Genomic DNA, 22,301 nt, shown 5'->3' with positions numbered 1-22,301 from the left:
GATGCGTTTTTATTGTGTATCTTAAATCATATTGTAAAGTCCATACCTTGAGAAGATGCAGTTTTCCTCCTGAACTTCTAGTACAAATTAAAAAATGTTTTGTAAACAAGAAGCACTGCCTTTCTCCTTCTTTCTTCAAAGACAATGACCCCAGGCGAACTTTACTAAGCTTTCCCCTCTCAACTGAAGGGACTTGGATAAGGGAACCTGATAATAAAGATGCAAAATTTACTGTATTAAAGTAATATTTGGTAGGCAGTGTTTAAGTTAATGCATTCAATATTATTATGTTAATAAATGCAACTCTTCTTTCTAGTATCAATGTATATCAGTGTCTCTCTGAAGCACAAGTCAATCATTTTTTTTTTGCAAAAGTTCCCTTTGTTTTTTATCATAAATAGATTCAAACAAGTACAACTAATACTTAGGTGCATGGCAGGATTAGATCTTGGTCTAATTATGCAATTAAACACACTAACAGCTCACTGATCAGAAAATATAGCTGAGCAGCAAACAGCACTTTTGACAGCTACTAGACCTGCAAAAGACAAGTCACAAGTCAAAGAGACAGAGAATGGAAAGAACATGTTTTGAAGGAAAGGAGTTTGTTGTATGTGCATGAGCCTGTGTGCAAGAGAGATGGAAATGAAGCAGATTTCTTCTGATTATCTTGTTCTGCATAATTTTCAGTGCTCCACAGCTCATCTAAAATGTGTTACCAGTAAAACACTTCTGGACTAAATTGAACCTTCTTATATAAGTCTCAATTTGTTCTTGCAGAGCTCCAGGCTTGGGACAGCTCTGCTCCTCTGCTGTTTCATACCTCAGTCTATGACCCACTTTCCCAGATTGATACCACCATGTGTATCACCTCCAAATTTGGAACTGGAGTTAAATTTGGTGGTGCAGTGCAACTCCTCTACATATCGAAGGGAAAGATTTCTATATCATACAACTTGCTGTGAGCAGACAGGGCAGCCAAGAGACCTCCTAATCTCATTCCCACACATCTATCCTCACTATCACCCTTACACTGCATCTTATTCCAATTTTAGCCAGCTAACAGAGCTAAACCAGCAGGAAACTAATGTACAAAGAGGTAGCTGACTTAGCTCCCTGGTAGGAGCAAGGTCAGAAGGGCATCAGAGAACTGGTGGTACAAAGGCAGCAGGGCTTTGACCTGCCTTTTCTGAAGGCAAGACGACATGGACCAGCAGAGCTGCACCAAAGCTCAAACTTAACACAATGCTAGCCTGAAAGAATCATCCATGAAATATTAGATTAGTAATTCTTACTCTACACTGTCAAAAGAATTATCCTGCTCAAAGTTCCTAAACTAGCAAATGGAGAAATTGAGGTAACTGATAAAGCTGATAGTTATCTACATTTTTCTACACTTATCTCCCTCTTTGTATTTAATTAGTTTTAAGTTACTGATATATAAACTTCTACTGACATGGGAAAATACACAGCAGTAGATCTGCCACGGAACAGTGTTCTCTGAAAGCCATTTCACACTTAAACTGAACATGTACAACACGATTTGTGTCACCGTAACAAAACAGTGGAGTAAAGTTGTGCTCTAGGACTCTGCAAAGGAATATGGAATATTTTAGGTTCACTTAAATTCTGACCAAACATCATAAATACACTCTACCTGCCTCAACTTTGAGGGCGAGGAAAGAGATAATTTCCATGTGTTGGAATTTACCACCGTACACTGACCTCAGAGAATCTCTGCCACCCTTGCCATCAGGCAGATGGAAGAGACCAAGTAGATGGGAGGGAATGGAAACAGGACCCTGGTTAGTGAGGTAAAAGAATCCCCTCTTGACACCCATCACCTCCCCAGGTAGCCTTAAAGAACAGGTATGAGGCACTGGACCCAGAGAGTCATTCAAGAAAAAGATCTGGAGGGTCTCCTGGTTGCACCCTGTCTCTAGATGGATTACAACCGCAGCTACTAAGAAAAACGGAAGAGTAGTTGTATTTGGTGGTTCCCTTCTGAGGGGAACTGAGGGGCCTGTATGCTGACCAGACCCATCCTACAGGGAAGTCTGCTGTCTTCCTGAGGCTGGGGTGAGGGATATTAGCAGGAGACTTTCCGAGCTAATTCAGCCCTCTGATTATTATCCACTGTTGGTAGTACAGGTTGGCAGTGATGAATGAGATTGACAAAAGAGGTACTAGGACAATTAAAAAAGTCTTTAACACTTTGAGTCAATTAGATGCTGGGACAGGAGCACAGGTGGTGTTCACCTCAATTCCTGCACTAGCAGGGATGAATGAGGAAAGGAAGAGGAAAATCCACCTCATCAACAGGTGGCTAAAGGTGCCATCAGCAGGATTTTGGACTTTTTGATCATGGGGCAAAATTTATGGTACCAAACCTGCTAGAGTCGGGTGAGCTTCATCTGTCTAGCAAGGACAAAAGAGCCCTAGCATATAAGTTGGGCTTTAGGCTAGGTTTGAAAGGCGAAAGGGTTGAAACCAGGCTCTCCAGAGATGAACCTGAGGGTGGAAAGCCAGAGTTAAGAGTGAAATCAGCAACCCAGCTGAAGTGCACGTACACCAATGCACGCAGGGTGGATAACGAACAGGAGGAGCTGGAAACCATCGTGCAGCAGGAAAGCTGTGATGTAGTTGCCATCACAGAAATGTGGTGGGATGAGTGGCATGACTGGAGTGCTGCCATGGATGGCTACAAGCTCTTCAGAAAGGACAGGCAGGGTAGGAGAGGTGGAGGGATGGCTCTGTATGTTAGAGAGTCTCTTGGCTCTGTAGAACTTGAAGTCAGTAATGATAAGATTGTGTGCCTGTGGATCAGAATCAGGGGAAGGCCAACAAGGCTGACATCCTGGTGGTAGTCTGTTACAGACCACAACCAGGACTAAGAATTATTCTGCAAGCAGCTGGCAGATGTCTCCAAATTACCAGTCCTTGTTCTTGTGGGTGACTTTAACCTGTCGGATGTCTGCTGGTAACACAGCAGAGAAGAGGCAGTCTAGGAGATTCCTGGAGAGTATAGAGGATAATTTCCTGTTACAGCTGGTAAATGAGCCTACTGGGCTGGGGCCCTGCTAGACCTGCTATTCACAGAGAGGGGCTGAGGGTGGGTGGAGGCCATCTGGGGTACAGTGACCACAAAATGATAGAGTTTTCACTACTTGGTGAAGTTAAGGATGGGCGTCACCAAAACCTCTACCCTGAACTTCTGGAGGACAGACTTTGGCCTATTCTGGAGGCTGATTCAGAGCGTATTTTGGGTAACAGCCCTTAAAAACAAAGGGGTCCAGGAAGGATGGACATACTTCCAGAAAGAAATCCTGATGGCACAGCAGCAGGCCGTCCCAGTGTGCCGAAAGGTGAGCCAGTGGGGAAGATGACCAGCCTGGCTGAACAGGGAGATTATGCAGGAAATTTGGGAAAAAAGAAAGTCTACTGCCTTTGGAAAAAAGGGTAGGCAACTCATAAACATTTAGGAATGTAGTTAGGTCACGTAGAAAGAAAAGTAGAGAGGCAAAAGCACAATTTGAACTTAATCTGGCCACTTCTGTTAGGGAGAACAAAAAGTGTTTCTACGAATACATCAGTAGCAAAAGGAGGGTCAAGGAAAATCTCCATTCTTTGTTGGACATGGAGGGGAACACAGTTACCAAAGACAAGGATGAGGCTGAGGCACTTAACACTTTCTTTGCCTCAGTTTTCAACAGTAAGACAGGTTGTCCTCAGGACAACTGGCTTCCTGGGCTGGTAGACAGAGACAGGGAGCCGATCAGACCTCCTGTTATCCAGGAGGAAGAAGTTAGTGACCTGCTGAGCCACTTGGATCCTCACAAGTATACAGGACCAGATGGGATCCATCCTAGAGTGATGAGAGAGCTGGCGGAAGAGCTCACCAAGCTGCTCTCCATCATTTATCACCAGTCCTGGCTCACTGGTGAGGTCCCAGATGTGATGCCTGTCCACAAGAAGGGATGGAAAGAAGAAGTCAAAAACAACAGGCCTGTCAGCCTGACCTCAGCGCCTGGCAATGTTATGGAGCAGATCATCCTAAATGCAATCACACAGATGGACGAAGAATCAGACCCAGCCAGGAGGAGTTTAGGAAGGGCAGGTCCTGTTTGACCAACCTGATCTCCTTTTATGATCAGCTGACCCACCTGGTGGATGAGGGGAAGGCTGTGGATGTGTCCACCTGGACTTCAGCAAAGCCTTTGATACCATCTCCCACAGCACACTCCAGGAAAAGCTGCAGCCCATGGCTTGGACAGGGGCACTCTGTGCTGGGTCAGGAACTGGCTGGAGGGCCGGGCCCAGAGAGTGCTGGTGAGTGGGGCTGCATCCAGCTGGCGGCCGGTCACCAGTGGTGTTCCCCAGGGATCAGTGCTGGGCCCTGTCCTGTTTAACATCTTTATGGATGATTTAGATGAGGGGATTGAGTCCACCATTAGCAAATTTGCAGATGACACCAAGTTGGGGGGGAGTGTTGATCAGCTGGAAGGCAGGAGGGCTCTGCAGAGGGATCTGGATAGGCTGGAGAGTTGGGCTGATTCCAACAGGATGAGGTTCAACAAGGCCAAGTGCTGGGTCCTGCACTTTGGCCACAACAACCCCTGCAGCGCTACAGGCTGGACACAGAGTGGCTGGAGAGCAGCCAGGCAGAAAGGGATCTGGGAGTTTGGATTGACAGGAGGCTGAACATGAGCCAGCAGTGTGCCCAGGTGGCCAAGAAGGCCAATGGCATCCTGGCCTGGATCAGGAACAGTGTGGCCAGCAGGACCAGGGAAGTGATCCTTCCCCTGTACTCAGTGCTGGTGAGGCCACCCCTGGAGTGCTGTGTCCAGTTCTGTGCCCCTCAGTTCAGGAAGGATATTGAGGTGATGGAGCGGGTCCAGAGACAAGCAACAAGGAGAGAGTCTAAAGAAGGGCAACAAGGCTGGTGAAAGGGCTGGGGCACAGGCTCTATGAGGAGAGGCTGAGGGAGCTGGGGTTGTTTAGTTTGGAGAAGAGGCAGATCAGGGGAGATCTCATCACTCTCTACAACTCCCTGAAAGGAGGTTATAGCCAGGTGGGGGTCGGTCTCTTCTCCCAGGCAACCAGCTTGGACAAGAGGGCATGGCCTTAAGGTGTGCCAGGGAAGGTTTAGGTTGGACATTAGAAAGAAATTCTTTACAGATACAAAGACTGGCCACTGGAATGGGCTGTCCAGGGAGATGGTAGAGTCACTGTCCCTGGAGGTTTTTAAGATGAGACTGGATGTGGCACTCAGTGCCATGGTCTAGTTGGCAGGGTGGTATCAAGTCATGGGTTGGACTTGATGATTTTGGAAGTCTTTTCCAACCTGGTTGACTCTGTGATTCTGATTTGGTCCCTTAGATCCAAAGGGACATTGCAAGGCCAACAGATGCGTTTAAAACTTCAAAACTGCTCAAACAATTCCCAGCACAAAGTAGTCTGTTTAATTTTTCTCCTAAAATTCTATCTACACCTTTAGGGTGCTTTGCTTATATAATAGCAGTATCTATAAATATGAAATGCTTACACACATAATTTCACAGGTAACTTTTATTTTATTTATTTATTTTTAGTTTCGTTAGAATGCTTCCAGGACTAATATATTTTGTTCTGTTATAATGGGCTGAAGGTTAAATTATGTTCTTAGACAGAGGTGAAATATTATTTTTTAATAAGGCAACACAAAATAAACTTTTTAAAAGCAGGAAAGAGAGACTACATTTTCTCTATTTTATATTTACAGAGAGAATAATTTATATTTACAGAGAGAAACACATCACCTATACATACAGCAGGGCTGACATCAAGGAAGGACCTTGTGCATTCCCATCAGGCTTTTGTGATTAACAAAACTGGGCACTGGCTCACTGTGCACTCCACTACAGATTTCCTCTTAAGGAAAAAAATGGTCACAATTGGCCAATGTACAGTTGCAATAAGCAAGTGAAGCTAATTTTAGGACATTCATTAAAAGTAGAGTTTGGACAATAGTGTAATCTTTTATTCAGCTACAGGCCTAAGCACTTTCAGTACTTCTTTGCTGCCAGAATAATCTCACTGTCAGCCTTTGTCCAATCCCAGGAATATAAAATTTTAGATATAACTGCCTGATTTAGCAACTCAGTTTGGCTTTCTCCATTTTGGAGTTTGGAGGATTTGTTACTTGTTTGGTTTTTTTAGTGTTCAGGTGGTCAAACACTGGCAGAGGTGGTTCATTCAGAGAGGCTTGGGAGTCTGCAACCATGGAAACAACCAAATCCTGACTGGACATGGCACAGAGCAACCTGCTCCAGCTGACGCTGCTTTGAGCAACTGAGACTAGAGGGGATCTTAAAGAAAATTTTCCTTAATTTTCTGTGTTCCTGACAGTAAAAACTGCATCTAAGTATGAGACAGGGAAAATCGTCACCCTACTGTCATGGGCTCCATTCAGATTTCTGCACTTACACAGAATCACAGGCAGTGGGTGTTCCACAAGATAAACTGATACAGCCTTCTGTAACATACACTTTTGTCCACTGTCTTTTGACTGTATGCCTAGAAATAAATCTGAATTTACTTTACTGAAACCGTGGGTTTGGCCTGGGTCTAACACTCCAACAGTAACCTTGTTCAGACTTACTCTCACAGAAAAAACTGCCAGTTTTATTGGTGAAACAGTGAGGACAAAGACACAGACAAAACACTACCAGTCAGTCTTAAGGGGGAAAACCCAATATATATAAATATAAAATATTGTAATAATACTGGCAAAAAAAAATCTAAAATTCAATTAAATTGCATGGTACAAGTCAATATAGGCTAATCGCAGCCCTACAATTTTTTTGGCTGTGGATACGACAACTTGATATTTTCCTCAAAGCCATATTCATAACTCTTAAAATACCTCAGAGATAACGAATGAACATATTTAATGAAGAAACAGGTAAATTAATAGTGACTGTTGTGAGAACGATATTGGGAGTTGTTATAGAAAGTTTTGGCCACATAACTACAGAAACAGTACAAGATACTTTTCAGAATATATACAAAGCCTATTAATCACCAACTGTGATACCATTAAATACCAAATGTTCTGCTGAGGTTATTTGGAAAAGGTTTAATGAAGGGATGCACCTAAATTACATTCCTAATCTTTCCTGACCATACTTAATGCTTTTCAGCACAAAGGAGCAAAATCCAGTTGAAATCGTATATAGTTACTGTGTACAAATCCACCAAATTGTTTTAAGAGATCCAGAAGTAAATTACTGTATAAATGGAAGAAAAAGCAGCAGGTAAAATAAACCCCACCAAATATGAACTGTAACCAGTTTGCAGTTCCTGGTAAAAAGTGACTCTTATTTTAAATGGAAAAGTTATTCTATCACAGTTTTGTGGAACTTTACAACAAATCCCACCTCTTCAATAACTAGTTTTTCAAAACTGCCATCAATAGACAGAAGGGAAAACAGTGTTTTCCTCCACCCCTTTGAAGACCACAGTCCAGGCAGAATGTACTTCAGTGTCCCGCGGGGGCTTTACTATTCATGTGCTGCTGTTTTCCAAGGTTCCTAAAGACAACAGCACAGAAGTGATGTCCAACTACAGCCCAAAATTACCTGACTTCAGGTCATTTTGTGACTTACTCTCCACGGACCACGAGCAGATTTAGTATGCTGGCTGTGCCCAGTGTGGCAACGTGGCTGATGATGGCAATGTGAACCCTGCTGGTTTTAATGCAGGTTTTTTCCATGATAATAGAGAGAGAGTTAAAGAAGAATGCCTTACCTTGGCGTATAAAAGTTTGGCTGGTGTCCAGTAATATGTCACAGCCTTCTACTATGGTTCTCTCTATGGCCAGATTCTTCCGGATATTCTCCGTGTCACTCACCTCATCGTGCATCACCCTGTTGGACACACAAAAAGGCACGATACATAATTTTTTCCTGAACTGGGCTGTACTGCGATGTCTGGAAGCTCCTCCTCCCTCAGAACTACATTGATGGAATGGAAATGAGTCAAAAAATTTCATATTTATGGTCTATACAGTTTATGAGATAAGAAAGATCAATCAGCCTACAATTCTTAATGTTCAGTGATGAATTAGTCGGATCAACAATGAACTCTGACTTATGAGATAAAGCCAACCCAAAGCTGACTTGTGCAGATCTTTTCCAACCAAATATTCTCCAAGAATATCTTTGGTGAATAATCCAGACAAACAAGATTTATATCCCAGAATTCACTCAGGTTTTCTTTGTTCACAGCAAAAAACATTGTTTCTCAGGGATGAGAACGACATTTCCCACTAGGCTGATGAGAGAAACATCTGGGAAGAGTCTGCAGAGTTCAGGGAAGAGCTTAATTTTGCAGGGAGCATCAGTTCTCAAAATATATCTGTAATTCCTGATTATCTGGTATTATTTGAAGCATATGTGAAAATCAGTTATTACATTAATGCACAAAAACTATAGCACAAGTTGAGAACTTGGGACTTTTCAAGACCCTGAATATTGAAAATGTCCTTTTTCTTTAAACTATATAAAATATATATTTCTCTATGTAAGGAAAACTGCTTTGTTCATAACCCAGGAGGAGGTGATTTATATAGTGATTCTGTTCTCCCCCAACCAAAGCTTGTATATTTATGTTAGCCAAAAAAAAAAAAAAAACAAAACAACAAAACAAAACAAAAAAACCAGATAAAATATTACATTAGGATATTTTTGTTATTTTTCATTATCTAATGTTTTGATTTTGGTAATTTTCTTTAAATATATACTTTTTTTTTTTTTTTAAAGGAACAAAACCAAATCAAAAACAACCAAAGAAAATAGGTTTTTCACTTCAAAACCTTTGACTCAAAATTATCAGACATAGTGTAGAAAAATCTTACCTTGAAAGTTCTTCTAGTTTGGATTTAGCAAATTCAAGGCTTTTTCGCTCAACGTGTTCATGTGGTGTGTGAGCCAGAAGTTCATGAAGTGTTATAATATATCTGGGAATCTTGAAACAAGTAAGGTAGAAAATCAGTAAATGAATACATACTTCCCCTCAATTTTAGTAGGATATGTGCATCTAATTTTGTTGTGACATTGAAAGTGCCAGCTGACCTGTATTTAGGTAAAATTCACACTCAGCAAAATTCTTCATTGAAAAATATGCAGTATTTCACTATTAAAGGCTACGGAGTAGCACAGGGACCCTTCAGAGTTTTTAACCAGAACTTGTCTGATAGAAGTTAAGAGAAGGAGACACAACATGGTGCCCAAGTGAAAAGTCATCAGCAATGACATCACCCAACACTTATGAACAGGACCCCCTCTCTCCCTCCCATGACCTTGTTTCAGCTCAACCAACCAACAGACATCCCAAAAACTTTAAAAGATACCAATTCAAAGATTAAAAAAGCATTGTTGCAGGTGCTAATGACTCCTTAGACTAACATGAATAACTGGCACTAACTGAACTGTCACTGATGTCCCTTTTTAAAAATTTTTACCCTATTTGTTTTGCCAAAAACTGAACAAACTGAGGGTGTTCACTATTCTCCTGATGAGTAAAACACTAGGTTAAATAAAACAGATACAAAATTATCAGGCCACTGTTTCACATAAATCCTAAAACAGCTGCACATATTAATCCAGGCAGACCACAAAAAAAAAATACCAGAAAGAGAAGTAAAGTTTTCACAACTTTTTCAATATTATTTTTCATTTTCCAAAGACCAAGTCACTGGAGAACAAAGTGAGGGAAAAGCTGCAAATGTATTCCTGGTAAAATGTTTGTGGCTGCTCTAACTTGCTATATGAAGTTTATCATCCTTCTCTGGACTTAATCAGAAGAGGTAAGTCAAGCAATTGTTTCTCAGCAATTTTCTTTTGGTGCTAGTCCTTATCTCACACTCCCCTCCAACCTACATAAGATTCTGAATAAAGATGAACCACTATATTTGGAGAAAAGACCTTTACAGGCAAAGTTTGGGTATAGTAACAAAATAAATTATAACTAAACTAATTTGCAGGAGAGTATTTTTAGTTAAGCAAGAGGAACCTTCAATCTATTATAATGCCAGTAACACAAAACAATACAACTAAACAGTAAAACCAAAAACAGTATACACAAAAAATACAGAGACTACCTGAAACATGGGGTAAGTAAGGAAAGTTTCCAGCATTCGCCCCTCACATGCTGGGTTGGCTTCATATTGCTTCAAGAGTTTGTCAAAATCTCTGTTTTGCTTACAGTTTGCCAGTACTTGTAGGCTATATTGATGATTTCGAACAAATTCTTGATATATGTTCAGCATTGGCAGCAGAATGTCAAATAAGTCAGCTAGAGAAAACAGAGAAATGTGCTTTTTTCCCAACTACCCATTTCTGGAAATACATTTTAAAAGAAAGTACTACTTTCTATGGTAGTGAATTACTATAACCAGTTATGTTTCCAATATACTGACATTTTAGAAGCATTAAATGTCTCTCTTTCACCTGCCAAACCATGGTTGTTCTGATTAGCTAATAGTCAGATACGTCACCAAAAAATAAGGGGCCCAAGTCTACTCAGTGCTTAGGGCAGAGTAATTCTCATATACAGACCATTACTGCCCACACGGGACTCCCACTACACCAGATTTTGTGGGTTTAATTCTGCAAATGCATTCCCTTTTAAAAAGCCATGTCTTTTTTTTTTTTAAATCCTTACTGGATTAAAAAAAAATAATATGCAATTTATACCATTAGAGAAAATAAGGTAACTTACCTAGAATTAAGGTAGGCCAGTTAGCTATTCTTGCTTTTAAGCCTTGGTGAAATATCTCATGAAGAAACATGATTGTTTCACTGAAAAACAAGTATTTAAACAAACAAAAAGACGATTTTGATTTTATTTTCTGATTAATAATTCACAGAGAAACATGTCTTTCTGATTAGTAGTACATTTTGCACTTTGCTAGGAAAAAAACAGAAGATAGTTATTGTTAAGGAAATAAGTACTTCCTTTTATGGCATTGTTTAAAAATTTTAGTTTGGTACTTCTAAAAAACACTTAGTATTTGATGTAGAAAGCATATTCTAACAGTGAAAAGGAAACCTGTCTCATAACTAAAGGAACATGTTCTATTTCTTAGAAGTTCGAGGTAGACTTGGTTGCAATGCCTATCCCATATCCACTGTGAGATGCCTGCTGGCTTATTTGTACATGGTCATTACAACAGTACTTGGATGCTTAATGAAAGAATCATTCTTTTTTTAATGATATGAAAAGACAAGTGAGAGCGAAGGAGACTCCTTAGGCAGAACAGAAAACAGAAGATTGAATATACTAATCTTCAGAGTTTTATCAGGATCCTATGAGGCCACTAAGTCAAATTTTGCACTCTTAAGAGGAAAAGAAACAGGAGGGTGGCAGAAAATTATGAGAAGTTCCCCAAGAGGCACAATTTGTCCTTTTTTTCCTCTAATACAGGAAGACATAGAACGTAAGAAGGTAAAGAGATTTTGCTGGTTTGAAACAGCACCACCAACAGCATCTTCGCCTTGGAGAGCCAGAAAACAAGGGCCAGACCTCACTAGTGTGAACTGAACCAGAATGGGAAGAAGCAGTCAGAGAAACTAAAATAAATAAATAAATAAATAAAAAACAAATTAAAGTAAAAATAAATAAATAAATAAATAAAACAAAACGAAAACACCACCACCACCGAAAGAAAGCCCCTGTACCTGTTGAGGAAAATGCTGCTGACATCGTCGTGGCTGATGGGCGGCTTCTTCGAGCTCGCAGCCATCCTGAGAGGCCTCAGGAAACAGTTCACAAGCACATAAAGCTGATGCACATACTCAGATTCAGCCTCCACCATGTTGAAAACTATCTGATTCCTTTTCCTCATGCTTTCTGCATGAGGAGAACAAATGTAATCTTGGACAATAGTTTTCCATTTTCTTCTACATAACCAGCCCCGCATAAAGCTCTGAACCTAAAAAAGGATCAAGCAGAACAAGAAAATGAGAGGAAAAAAAAGTTACACAACTTATCACAAGACCTTCACTGCAGAAATAATCCTGAAAATTAAATGCCATTGCTTAAAAATAAAAACATGTTCTTTTATTGATCTATAATTGTTCCAGAATTACATACATTTTCAATTTCTGTTTGTTAGGGGTCGTATTTGTTGCCAGGAAACAGACTGTAAAGATATCACATATATATTGGGGAACCTTTTACTGCTAGCTCGATGGTTGTACTGTTCCCATCAGCACAACACGTTTTTCAGCTCCTTTTACCTCCCCCTACCCAAATCTCTCATACTCCCAAAAGTATTGTGCAATTCTTCCAGGTAACACACTTCAAGACCTAACATCATTATAGACAGAATTCTGAAATAATTGTTAAACTTGGTTTGCTTTCTGTTTTGAATAGATAACCCCTATCATGTGTATTTAAAGCTAAGTATCAATATATTGCTTAGCATCCGACACCTATGCAACAAATTTATTATTCGAAAAGGCAGATTTTTGGCATTCTTAAAAAGCAGTTTTATATATGGAAAAATCTAGCTAAGCACAATACCTATTGAAGTTTCAAGTGGATTGAAGACTACAGAAGAGGTCTGCATCTGGTCACAGAAAATTTCATTGTGTCTGTGCCCTGATATGTGAAGATCATTCATCTTGAAAGAGAACTGCAAAATCTCACTGGTAGCAGTTTACTCTGAATAAAAAACTTTTTTTAAAAAAGGACCTAACTGTCTAAACAATCAACATGAAGAATGGAGTGAATTTCACACGGATTGAAAGCACTTTTTCCAGGTTCTATTACAAAGGAAAATTCACACTCAGTTACTAGCTCAGTGCTGACCCTGGCTCAGACTGCACAACCCAGAAAAAGACAAGAACTAGGTCCACATTCCATAAAGGGAATTTAGGAGGCTGAATATGGTTAGAACAGGAGTAAAACTTAGGGGGCTAAAGCTGTACTTAAAAAACTGAATTCTACGCATGGTCACGCATCAGGATTTGTGGGACTCAGTGATGCGCACAGTTCTGGAGGGTGGTGATATCCAGCCTTAAGCAATATCCCCAAAAGCTGCACATGTAAACGCCATGCAGGTTGGGAACAGTTGTGTCCCTGTTATTAAAAACACTGGTCACAGTACCCCAGAACAGTCACTATCCTACTGTGTGACTGACAAATACACCAAGAAAATGCTTTCTGCATTTTCAGTATTTGTATTCCAGCTGCTGTGACAGAATGTAAGTCATCCTCTTACATCATCATAAACATTTTCATGAGAAAGGAGTACAAACCCCAAGATACAGAAATACACCGACCCTTCTCTCCTTAATCACAGAAGATTCCATATCTACCTTTTTAATCTTCTTAATATCTGGATCCTCATCTTCCTGGTTGCCTTGATAAGGTCGCATTTTTTCCTTTGTTTTATTCAGTGCTACAATCTGATAAAAACAAACATTCATTAAATGTTTCCCTGAGTTAATGAAACCTTTAGTTAGGGAACTGATAGAAAAATATTTTCCCCTTGCTCCACCCTGTTAAAGCTGCACAGAATGACAAGTACACATTTGGTCACAGGGACACGAACACCCTTCTCTTTAAACCATCATGGATCTTGGTCCAGGTGGAAGGAGGAACAGAAGAGAGCAGGTTCTCCACTCAAAACCAAGTGTGTCTTTTGGGCTTTATCACCTTAAGACTGATAAAGTTCAGTGAATCAGAGAAGTTTGGAATAATTCTTAATACTATCAAAACCAAAGACTGCATGTTGGGGACCAAACTCCTCAAACCTGAAAGCAGGTAGGAAATAAGGCGATCGATAGTTCTGCAAAGCAATGTGGCATCTTAAACCCTCTGACAAAAAAAAAAAAAAAGGTAATTCAATCAGCAAACAGTCCCCAGTATTTCTAAGAAAAATATTTATCCAAGGGCTCACAGAGGGACTGTTACATATTAACCTTACTGGGTCCTGCAATTTTCACAAAATATTACAGAAATATTGAATGTTAATGCAAAGCACACAGCAAAATGTTATAACTCAGTCAACGCTTGATAGGTCTGGAACACACCTCTGACTTCAGCCTCTCGATTTCCGTGTCCTGGTCCTCCAGCTGGTGCCGGAGCTGGTTGGCCGCAATCTTCTCGGTCTCCACGATCTGCACGAGGTGGATGTACTTCTGCATCAGCACCTCCCTCTCAATCAGGATGTCTGAGTAGCTAGAAGGAAACACGTCCATGTTAGCTAAAATAGCCAAGTACTGTGTTTCATCTCCCTTTACGACATATGGACAGACAGACATCGCACCAGTGACAAGAAACCTGCAAAACATGCATGTTTGCCTTAAGATACAATGCATAGATTGATTATAAGCCGCCCATATCAAAATCACCAAATCATCCAAACTTAGAGTGTTTAATATCCTTTTTAGACACAGGTACTACCAGTACCCAGTTTTTAGTATCCAGTTACTAAGAGCAAGATAACTGCACTTTTTATGAGCTTCTAATTCTCATGCTAAGCCAAGGAATTCTATAAATCAAATTTATTTTATTTATTTATTTAATTTATATTAAGGGCTGCTTTTCCCTCATCTTTTGGGAGGACTTGGGGAACCATGTGGCACTTCATCAGAATTTTCTCCATCTGCCAAATCTCTTTATGGAAGAATTCCCATCAAAGCTGTAATTTTAGTGTGCTAAGAAATGTTTTATTCTTTAGGCCATTTTAACATTACTCAAATAAATACATTTAATCTAATCAGTAACAGGAACTATGGTGTCAGTCTTTTGTTTTTTTTTAGCTCTTGGGCTTTTTCTTGAAAAGGGATGGTATCCCTAGAGCAATCAAGTGCCACAATCATGCCAAAAGGACTGTTCCCAACTTCAGCTAAAAGGGAAACCACTTTCTTCCTGTGCAACACCTTCATCAGACTGATCTTGAAGCAACAAAATAGACAGACACATCACTGCCTTCTCCATCGGGTTTCAAGAAGTTTGTTCCTCTGAGAGGTAAGTAAACCTACAAGATAAAGACCAAACTGCAAAAAGCACAGCTGAAAGGGGTCCCTAAATCTTTGACAAGGGACCCCTCGCTATTTTATATCACATCTTTTTCCATTGTGGAGTTAGCACAGGATTTGACAAAAGGAATTTTTGAATTGCATATCTCTCCCTTTTAGATTTCCCTCTTGTTACAGCACTCACAAACTAATGAACATTTGCTATTAAATACCGTGAGGCATTTAAAAATGTAATAATGTACATACTCCACAGTTAATATTTTTTGGTAAATATTTACTTGCATTTCAATCAGTATTAGTGCAGTTATACACTGGAGGGGGGACCAATATTAAAAACAGCTATTACATTCAACACCTAACCTGAAAAGCAAGTTTAGATTTAAAATAATTAGAATAAGCTCCCAAAACTATCATAAAGTTTTTCCTCCTTGAACAGATTATTAAAAGAATAAGAAGTCAATTCTATTGCACTTACTATTTTGACTACTGCATTAGTAAACAATACGTTGGAAAAAGAAAGTTCAGGGAATCTCTTTCAACAAGTAAAACAACCTATATAAATAAATCTGTCATGAAGCAATACACTTATGACTTAACTGTACAATAAGCAGTAATGGAGTAAGAGACTTAGTTCTTTAAAACTGTTCAATAATACTCTTTTTTGTTTTCCAAGAATTCTGGTTTGGGTTTGTTTTTTTCTTCAGAAACCATAGTACTTAATCTCTTTGCACTGTAAAAGGTGTTTGCACATTACAAGAAGTGTCTGAGTTAAAATCATACTTAGCAGTAGTTGTTTCACAATGTTATGAAGATAAAAGTATATCTAACATATGTACTAAAATGCCTTCCTTGATTTACACTTAGTATACACAGTCTTTTTTACCTTAAACCAGATCCAGACAGGTTAAAAGTCCTCTTTCTCAGTTTATTATTTTCAAAAATTTCTTAAATTTTTGCTACCAAATGTTTCCAATACAGAATTTGACAGATTCAGTTTTGCTTTTATTCAAACTAAGGAAAATAGTAGTATACAGAATCACAAAGGATGAACTGCTGGCATTGTTATATATGATGTTCTTCTTCCACTTATTCATTTTCCTCCTGTAGGGAAAGAAACTTCATCTATATTTTTCATATTCTTTAAATGCAGTAAGCCAGACTTCCACAACCTTGTTTTACTTGGAATGAGAAACTTTGCTGTGTAAGGTTGAAGTTTTTGTTCTTTTGAGATATACTCGGAGTAATTTACTGAGGTGGTGGCTTTGGTTGTCTAAAATGTCAGTCTCAGCCCGGAAACCAAACATCATCTTCACTCCCATAATTAGCAGTATGAAGAGGAGTTAATTAGAAAAGCTTGTGTACACCTACACTAACTTAGAATAGGGTATCCATCTTCCTTCTCAAACCTGCTACTGGGAAAGGAAAAATCATAGGATTTTGGAATAAACTTCATGCACTTCCAACAGCCCTTTTCATCCATCTCTCTGAATGTGTGAGTAAAGATCATTCTGCCTAAATCTGCCAAACTGAATATCCAGGTAATTCCAAGGGGACATGAATACACATCTATACAACATCCTTGGTTAAAGAAAATTGTACCAAAGTGTTCAAATGTCAAAGGAACACAGAAACATGTAAGCAGCCAGCCTAGATTTGGTCCTCTGGCATGGGTGACAGTAACAGAAAAAAACAACCGCTGCAAACCACAGACTCCATGAACTGGTATTCACATTTTGTTGAGAGAACCAATTCTACGGTATGTAGTAAGTAAGACCCGAAGTCAGAGTGTCCTGAAAGCTGAGGCTGTATCTACTCACTACTTTGTAGAGACAGGCTCAAACCAGGTATTTCAGGAGCCCTACGCTCTAACTGACCACCACACACCACATGGAGACAGGGAGAAATGAAGAAAGTCCTGAGACAAAATGCTGCATCATTTAGGCCCTGTGAGAGCTGATATGCTCAGGAAATGCAGGAAACCTGGAGAAAGTTTAACCAGAGCTTTATTACTAAGGTTTCCCTGTGGTAGCAAGCCAAGATAAAAGTTCCAGTAGTGTTACCAGAAAATATAATTAATTTTTGTATGGAATTGAGACCAGAGTTAGGGTTCCCTGGATCACTCTATGCTAATTGTAAATTGGGTCTGGCCATATCAAATCACCCTCTTGAAATGCAGAATACACAACCTAATTCAGCTCTTTATGAAAACCAGGTTCTCGCAGTCTGGAAGGCAAAAGAAATTGCCTACATCTGTCCATACCACCTACCTTCAAGCAGCTACAGAATTTCTTAACAGAGGAGAAATAGCCTCCAGACAGGTTTTAAAGTGGCACAGTGACAGCCACAGCAAAGATGGAAACATCAGAAGTTCCAGTAGAACTTTAGCACTCCCCCCTATGACTCTTAGCAAAGTGACTTGGGAAAGTGCTTGGGGTGCACAAATACCATTGGCCTTTAATGAACTCCTGTGTCATACAGGATTTAAAAGGATACCAATGGTTGCCACAGTTAGGGGGCAGCATGAGAAGTCCACACTCAAAATGATTATCCTTTTAATTGAGATAGGGAAATGTCAACTGGAATGAAGAGTCTTTGGAAGGATGGACCCAACAACCAGGACACCCAAACCATGTCACTGGGAATGGGTTACTCCAGGGCCATTCGTGCGTGAGGAGGGGAACGCTGTCCTTCCATGTGAGAATGAGACTGTGTTGTAAGCGTATCTCATTAGCCAGTGTGTTACCCATCAGACTCAACCCATGATAAAACCAGCTGTTCCAATTGCCCCGGCACTCTATCCAAGAAAATCTGAGTAAAAGAATTCATCCACAAACAAACTGGAGCAGAATGGCACCTTACTGCATTATGCAAAACTGAGACAGAACTGAAGGGATGAGCAGTTAGGATTTGTAGGATCACAGAATGATTTGGGTTGGAAGGGACCTTAAAGCTCATCTAGTTCCTGCCACGGGCAGGGACACCTTCCACTATCCCAGGTTCCTCCAAGCCCCATCCAACCTGGCCTTGGACACTTCAGGGATGGGGCAGCCACAGCTTCTCTGGGCAAACTGTGCCAGGGCCTCACCACCCTCACAGGTAACAATTTCTTCCCAATACCGAATTTAAATCTCTTGTCTTTTAGTTTAAAACTGTTCCCCCTTGTCCTAATGCTCTCTCTCTATGTAAAAAGCTGTTCTCCCTCTTTTTCATAAGCCCCCTTTAAGGAAAGCTTATATGAGTTCACCTGTGCAGTGAACAGGGGTGTGTTGTGTGGATGTGAAGTGAACAGATCTGGAGGAATGAGATGGTTTAAAACTAAGCTGGCAAAACAAATAAACAAAGCATAATTCCTTTTCAAATCAGTTTCCCAATTAAGTCTGCACTTATGTTCAAAAGGGTGTTCAGTCCCACACCTGGTAAATTTAGGACTTTGAATAGGTTAAGGTAGAAAAGGCAAAAAAATTTAATGAATACTGCCACTATGTAGAAAAAAAAAAAGGCATTAAAAAAATCCCCTCAAAACATAGCAGAATTTATAAGCGAAAGTCAAAAGTATACCTCAGTGTATTGAGGGTGAAACAGAATTTTTCGTAAGAGAACAAGTTCTGGAACAAAGCCAAAACCAGGACTTCCAGATGCAGTCTCTGACAGAGGAATTAGGACTTGCCAGGAATAAATCCTCCAGCCCAGAAATGTAACTTAGAAGAAGCAAACCATACGTTGCCACCCTGGATATTACTGAGAAACAAAAATACTGAAATTTCAAATGAAATGGAAAGAGATGAAACTTGAGGATGGATGTGGAACTGATAATGGGGTCCCATTAAAATATACTGGATTGAATATCCCATTTACAACTCGGATGCCAACAATCTCTCCCGAATGAGGAGAGGGCATTAACAGTGGACAAAAACAATGGGCAATGTCACAGCAGAAAATCCTATAATTGTGTATTTGCATCCAAATAAAACATCTGTTTATCCAGAGTGGGACACGGGGTGCACTGAGATTCTAGCATCCTTTTTTGCAACAGTCTGTTTATAACTTGCAAAGTAAACAAAACACAGAATAAATTTTGATGGCTTCAAAGATGTATTTGGCAAAAAAAATAATGAAAAGCAGTACAAAATTAGATTTTCAGGATGTCAAACTAAGCAAAGAAAAAACCTCAACTACTTTGTCTCAACTAAAACATGGATTTCCATAACTACTCAGAGGATAAGACCCTCTGGAAAACAATTAAATATTTCCCTTTCTCTAATGCTGACATATTCACACAGAAATGCTCCCAGGCCTGTTTTCAATTTAAGGATAGTGAATATCTTCTCAATGTGTCCTAGAAGTTTTAAATAATTTTTAACCTGAGATACTACAAACTGATACCTTTCAAGGGCTACATAAAATGTCATTTAGCAACTGAAAACAAACACCAGAGAGCAGGGTCAGATACATCTTAGGCTGGGCTCAAATGAACACAGACACTGAAGAAGTTGCCAGAACTCATCCCATTTGTCGAAAATATGGACGAACTCAAGGAAAAAGGTCTACATCACGATGCAGGCAAAATTTGGTCCTTGAAGAAAATCTGTTTTGTTTTGTTTAATTAAACTGGTAAAAATAAAAAAAATATTAACAGTAGTCCAAAGCTATTATTTTAGCCTCTTTATTTATGCGAAAAGACCCAACGTGTGACACATTTATGGACTGAACTACCAGAAGAAAAATCTTAATCCGGTGTTTTGAAGCTCTTCTTGCTTACGCATCTTTTACATCAGGAAACAGAAAAAGAATCACAGAATCACAAATCACTTGGGTTGGAAAAGATCTCCAAGGAGTCCAATCTGTGACTGACCCCTACCTTGTCACCCAGCCCAGAGCACTGAGCGCCACGTCCAGTCGTTCCTTGGACACCTCCAGGGATGGGGACTCCACCACACCCCTGGACAGTCCCTTCCAAACCTGACAAGCCTTTCCAGGAAGAAATTCCTCCTGATGTCCAATCTAAACCTCCCTTGGCACAGTTTGAGTCTGTTTCCTCTTGTCCTGTCCCTTCTTGCCTGGGAGCAGAGCCTGACCCCACCGGCTCCACCCTCCTGTCAGAGAGTTGCAGAGGAGTTGCAGCAAGTATAAATTCATTCTGCAAAGAAGGAACTGCAGGATCCTGCTTCTCCTCAATGCCATTAACACAAGATGAAAAGCCATGCTCCTTTCTTCACTTGCTGTCAGTCACAGTCCACAAAACAAACTGACCCAGATCCAAGGACAAGGTGGGTCGTCCTCCTCTCCTCCTCCCTCAGCTACATAGACATGCTCTCTTGAGATGGGCTGAGTTCCAAGCCTCAGAGCTGCTCAAGACCTGAAATAATGTGTTCACCCAGAGAGATACCACGCAGAAAGTGGTTCACCTGTTACCACAACCCAGCAGGTGCTCCTCCTGGCAGAGGACAGCAACCCATTCAGTCAGATACCAGCACTAAGAAGAGGATGCAGATCCAAAGGCTGGATGACCAGGTGACACAAGACCTGCGGCTCCAGGACCTCATTTCACAAGCTCTAAATTAAAATCTACTAGCTGCTCGTGTTCATTTTTAATTAATATAAAGCTAAATCAGTTCTGTTTACATGGCTCCTGTCCTGAGCAATTCAGAAGCTGCCTGGTTCCTTCTGCGTTGCCATGGCACTGCAGATTAGCTGAGGTGACTGTTGATGGGGGGAGGCTGGAGAAAGTGCCTCTGCAAACCATTCCACATATCTTCATTAGATGGTTTTCATTTAGATTATACTGTAAACCTTGACCGTTTGCCACACAGACCTTTCCTCAGGCAAACATTACTGCATGGCTGGAAGTCCTATCGCGTCCTTTTTCACAAGAACGTGTTTCAGGTGGTTCAGGACTTCAGTTTTGAAGTCAAAATCCCATTTGTTGTCCTTTAGCATCATAATGGTTTGACTTCCTCTTTCGTACATTTATTTCCATATCAGAGTTTCCAAAGAAACATTTATTTGTTTGGCATATCATTAATTTCTTCATTCATACAACACATTTGTCTCTAACAAAGGGCTAATCCTAGGGCTTTTTTCTAATAAAATAGTATTCTTTCTGGAATCAATGGAACACAACTGGAATCAACTGGAGCACAATCACTTATAAAAGGTAAAGACAATGAAATAAGCATGAATGAAAAAGGCGGGATTTCCTATAAACCCCCCATGAATTGCAAACAACACACAACTAATGCACTGTAATATTTATTTCTGTTTGGAGAGTGGACTTAGGTTTTTGAAATTATTATCAATTTATTTGTAATAAAAAGAAAGCAGAGGATTCAAATCGAGTTTCATACCTCGCTTGGTGAATAGCTTCCACCCACTCATCTCCATCAACTTCATCCTCACAACGGAGCTCCAGTGGCTTCTGCCCTTCATGGCCAAAGAGAACAGTGAAGTAATGCTGCAAATAAAAACGGGGGGGGGGGGGAAAGAAGTTCAGAAACTCTCAAATAAAACAAATATATAAAAGTAAGGAAAAAACTCCAATATAAACCAAACAACCCATATAGCAAAAAGAAAAACAAACAAACAAAAACCACAAACAAACAAGTAATAAAAAAAATAACAAAACAAAAAAAAACCCCAACCACCAAAAGACTTTTTATATTCAAAGCATTGTGAGCCCAAGGAAGATGTGTTTTAGGTTTAAGTCTTGAAACAGAGATTGAAGTTGAAACTATCCTGCAAATATTGCCCTGTGTATCAAGGTAATAGCTTTCATGATACTTACTGTTAACTTATTGTTCTTAAGTTCTCACATACAAGACAACAATATACAATTCCCTAAACAGCTCCTACAGTCAAATACAATAACAGAACTACAGTGGGGTGTCTGTAGCTCTTTCTTTCGTTTTTTCACATAAAACTGCACCTGGCTCTACTTATTCCTCCCTTTTCCAGAAGAACAAGGACCTTTCTCGGTCATCACACTCCCAAAACTTCTTTGCCTTTCTTTCAAGAAACCTCACCCATAACTGTCATTGCAACAACTTTTTGTTTTCACAAGAAAATGTTATTCACACAAAAACTCATATTCTTTGATGGCATTTCTTGCATGAAGGGTCTTGCCCAAGGTGTGTTCCGTAGAACACGAGATTTCAGGGAAGTTTCTGCTTCTTTCAGAATGTAGTATTAATACTGTTATGTAGTGAGGAGGGGAGAACCCCCAGTCATCTACCTTAAATCCCATTTCACAAGGTTGCTTATTTACAACCTTAT

General features: G+C 40.0%; 1 protein-coding gene across 2 annotated transcripts in view; it reads right to left on the bottom strand.

Moving 5' to 3' along the window:
- Window positions 1–22,301, bottom strand: part of RASGRF2 (Ras protein specific guanine nucleotide releasing factor 2) — a 112,679-nt gene that overhangs the window by 55,413 nt on the left and 34,965 nt on the right. For both annotated transcript variants that reach the window (XM_027880995.1, XM_027881003.1), the window contains exons 2-10: window positions 21,377–21,483; window positions 14,082–14,229; window positions 13,365–13,454; window positions 11,721–11,974; window positions 10,762–10,841; window positions 10,142–10,335; window positions 8,897–9,006; window positions 7,789–7,907; window positions 47–207 (exon numbers count right to left, since the gene is read on the bottom strand). In XM_027880995.1, coding sequence (XP_027736796.1) covers window positions 47–207; window positions 7,789–7,907; window positions 8,897–9,006; window positions 10,142–10,335; window positions 10,762–10,841; window positions 11,721–11,974; window positions 13,365–13,454; window positions 14,082–14,229; window positions 21,377–21,483 — 1,263 coding nt within the window. The remainder of the gene's footprint in view (window positions 1–46; window positions 208–7,788; window positions 7,908–8,896; window positions 9,007–10,141; window positions 10,336–10,761; window positions 10,842–11,720; window positions 11,975–13,364; window positions 13,455–14,081; window positions 14,230–21,376; window positions 21,484–22,301) is intronic.

The sequence above is a fragment of the Empidonax traillii genome, unplaced genomic scaffold (genome assembly GCF_003031625.1).
Source record: "Empidonax traillii isolate 1590-97213 ecotype Southwest subspecies unplaced genomic scaffold, ASM303162v1 scaffold6:size4315531, whole genome shotgun sequence".
In the NCBI taxonomy this organism is placed as follows: Eukaryota; Metazoa; Chordata; class Aves; order Passeriformes; family Tyrannidae; genus Empidonax; species Empidonax traillii.
The sequence above is the reverse complement of the archived record's forward strand: the minus strand, read 5'-3'. Positions and strand labels throughout refer to the sequence as shown.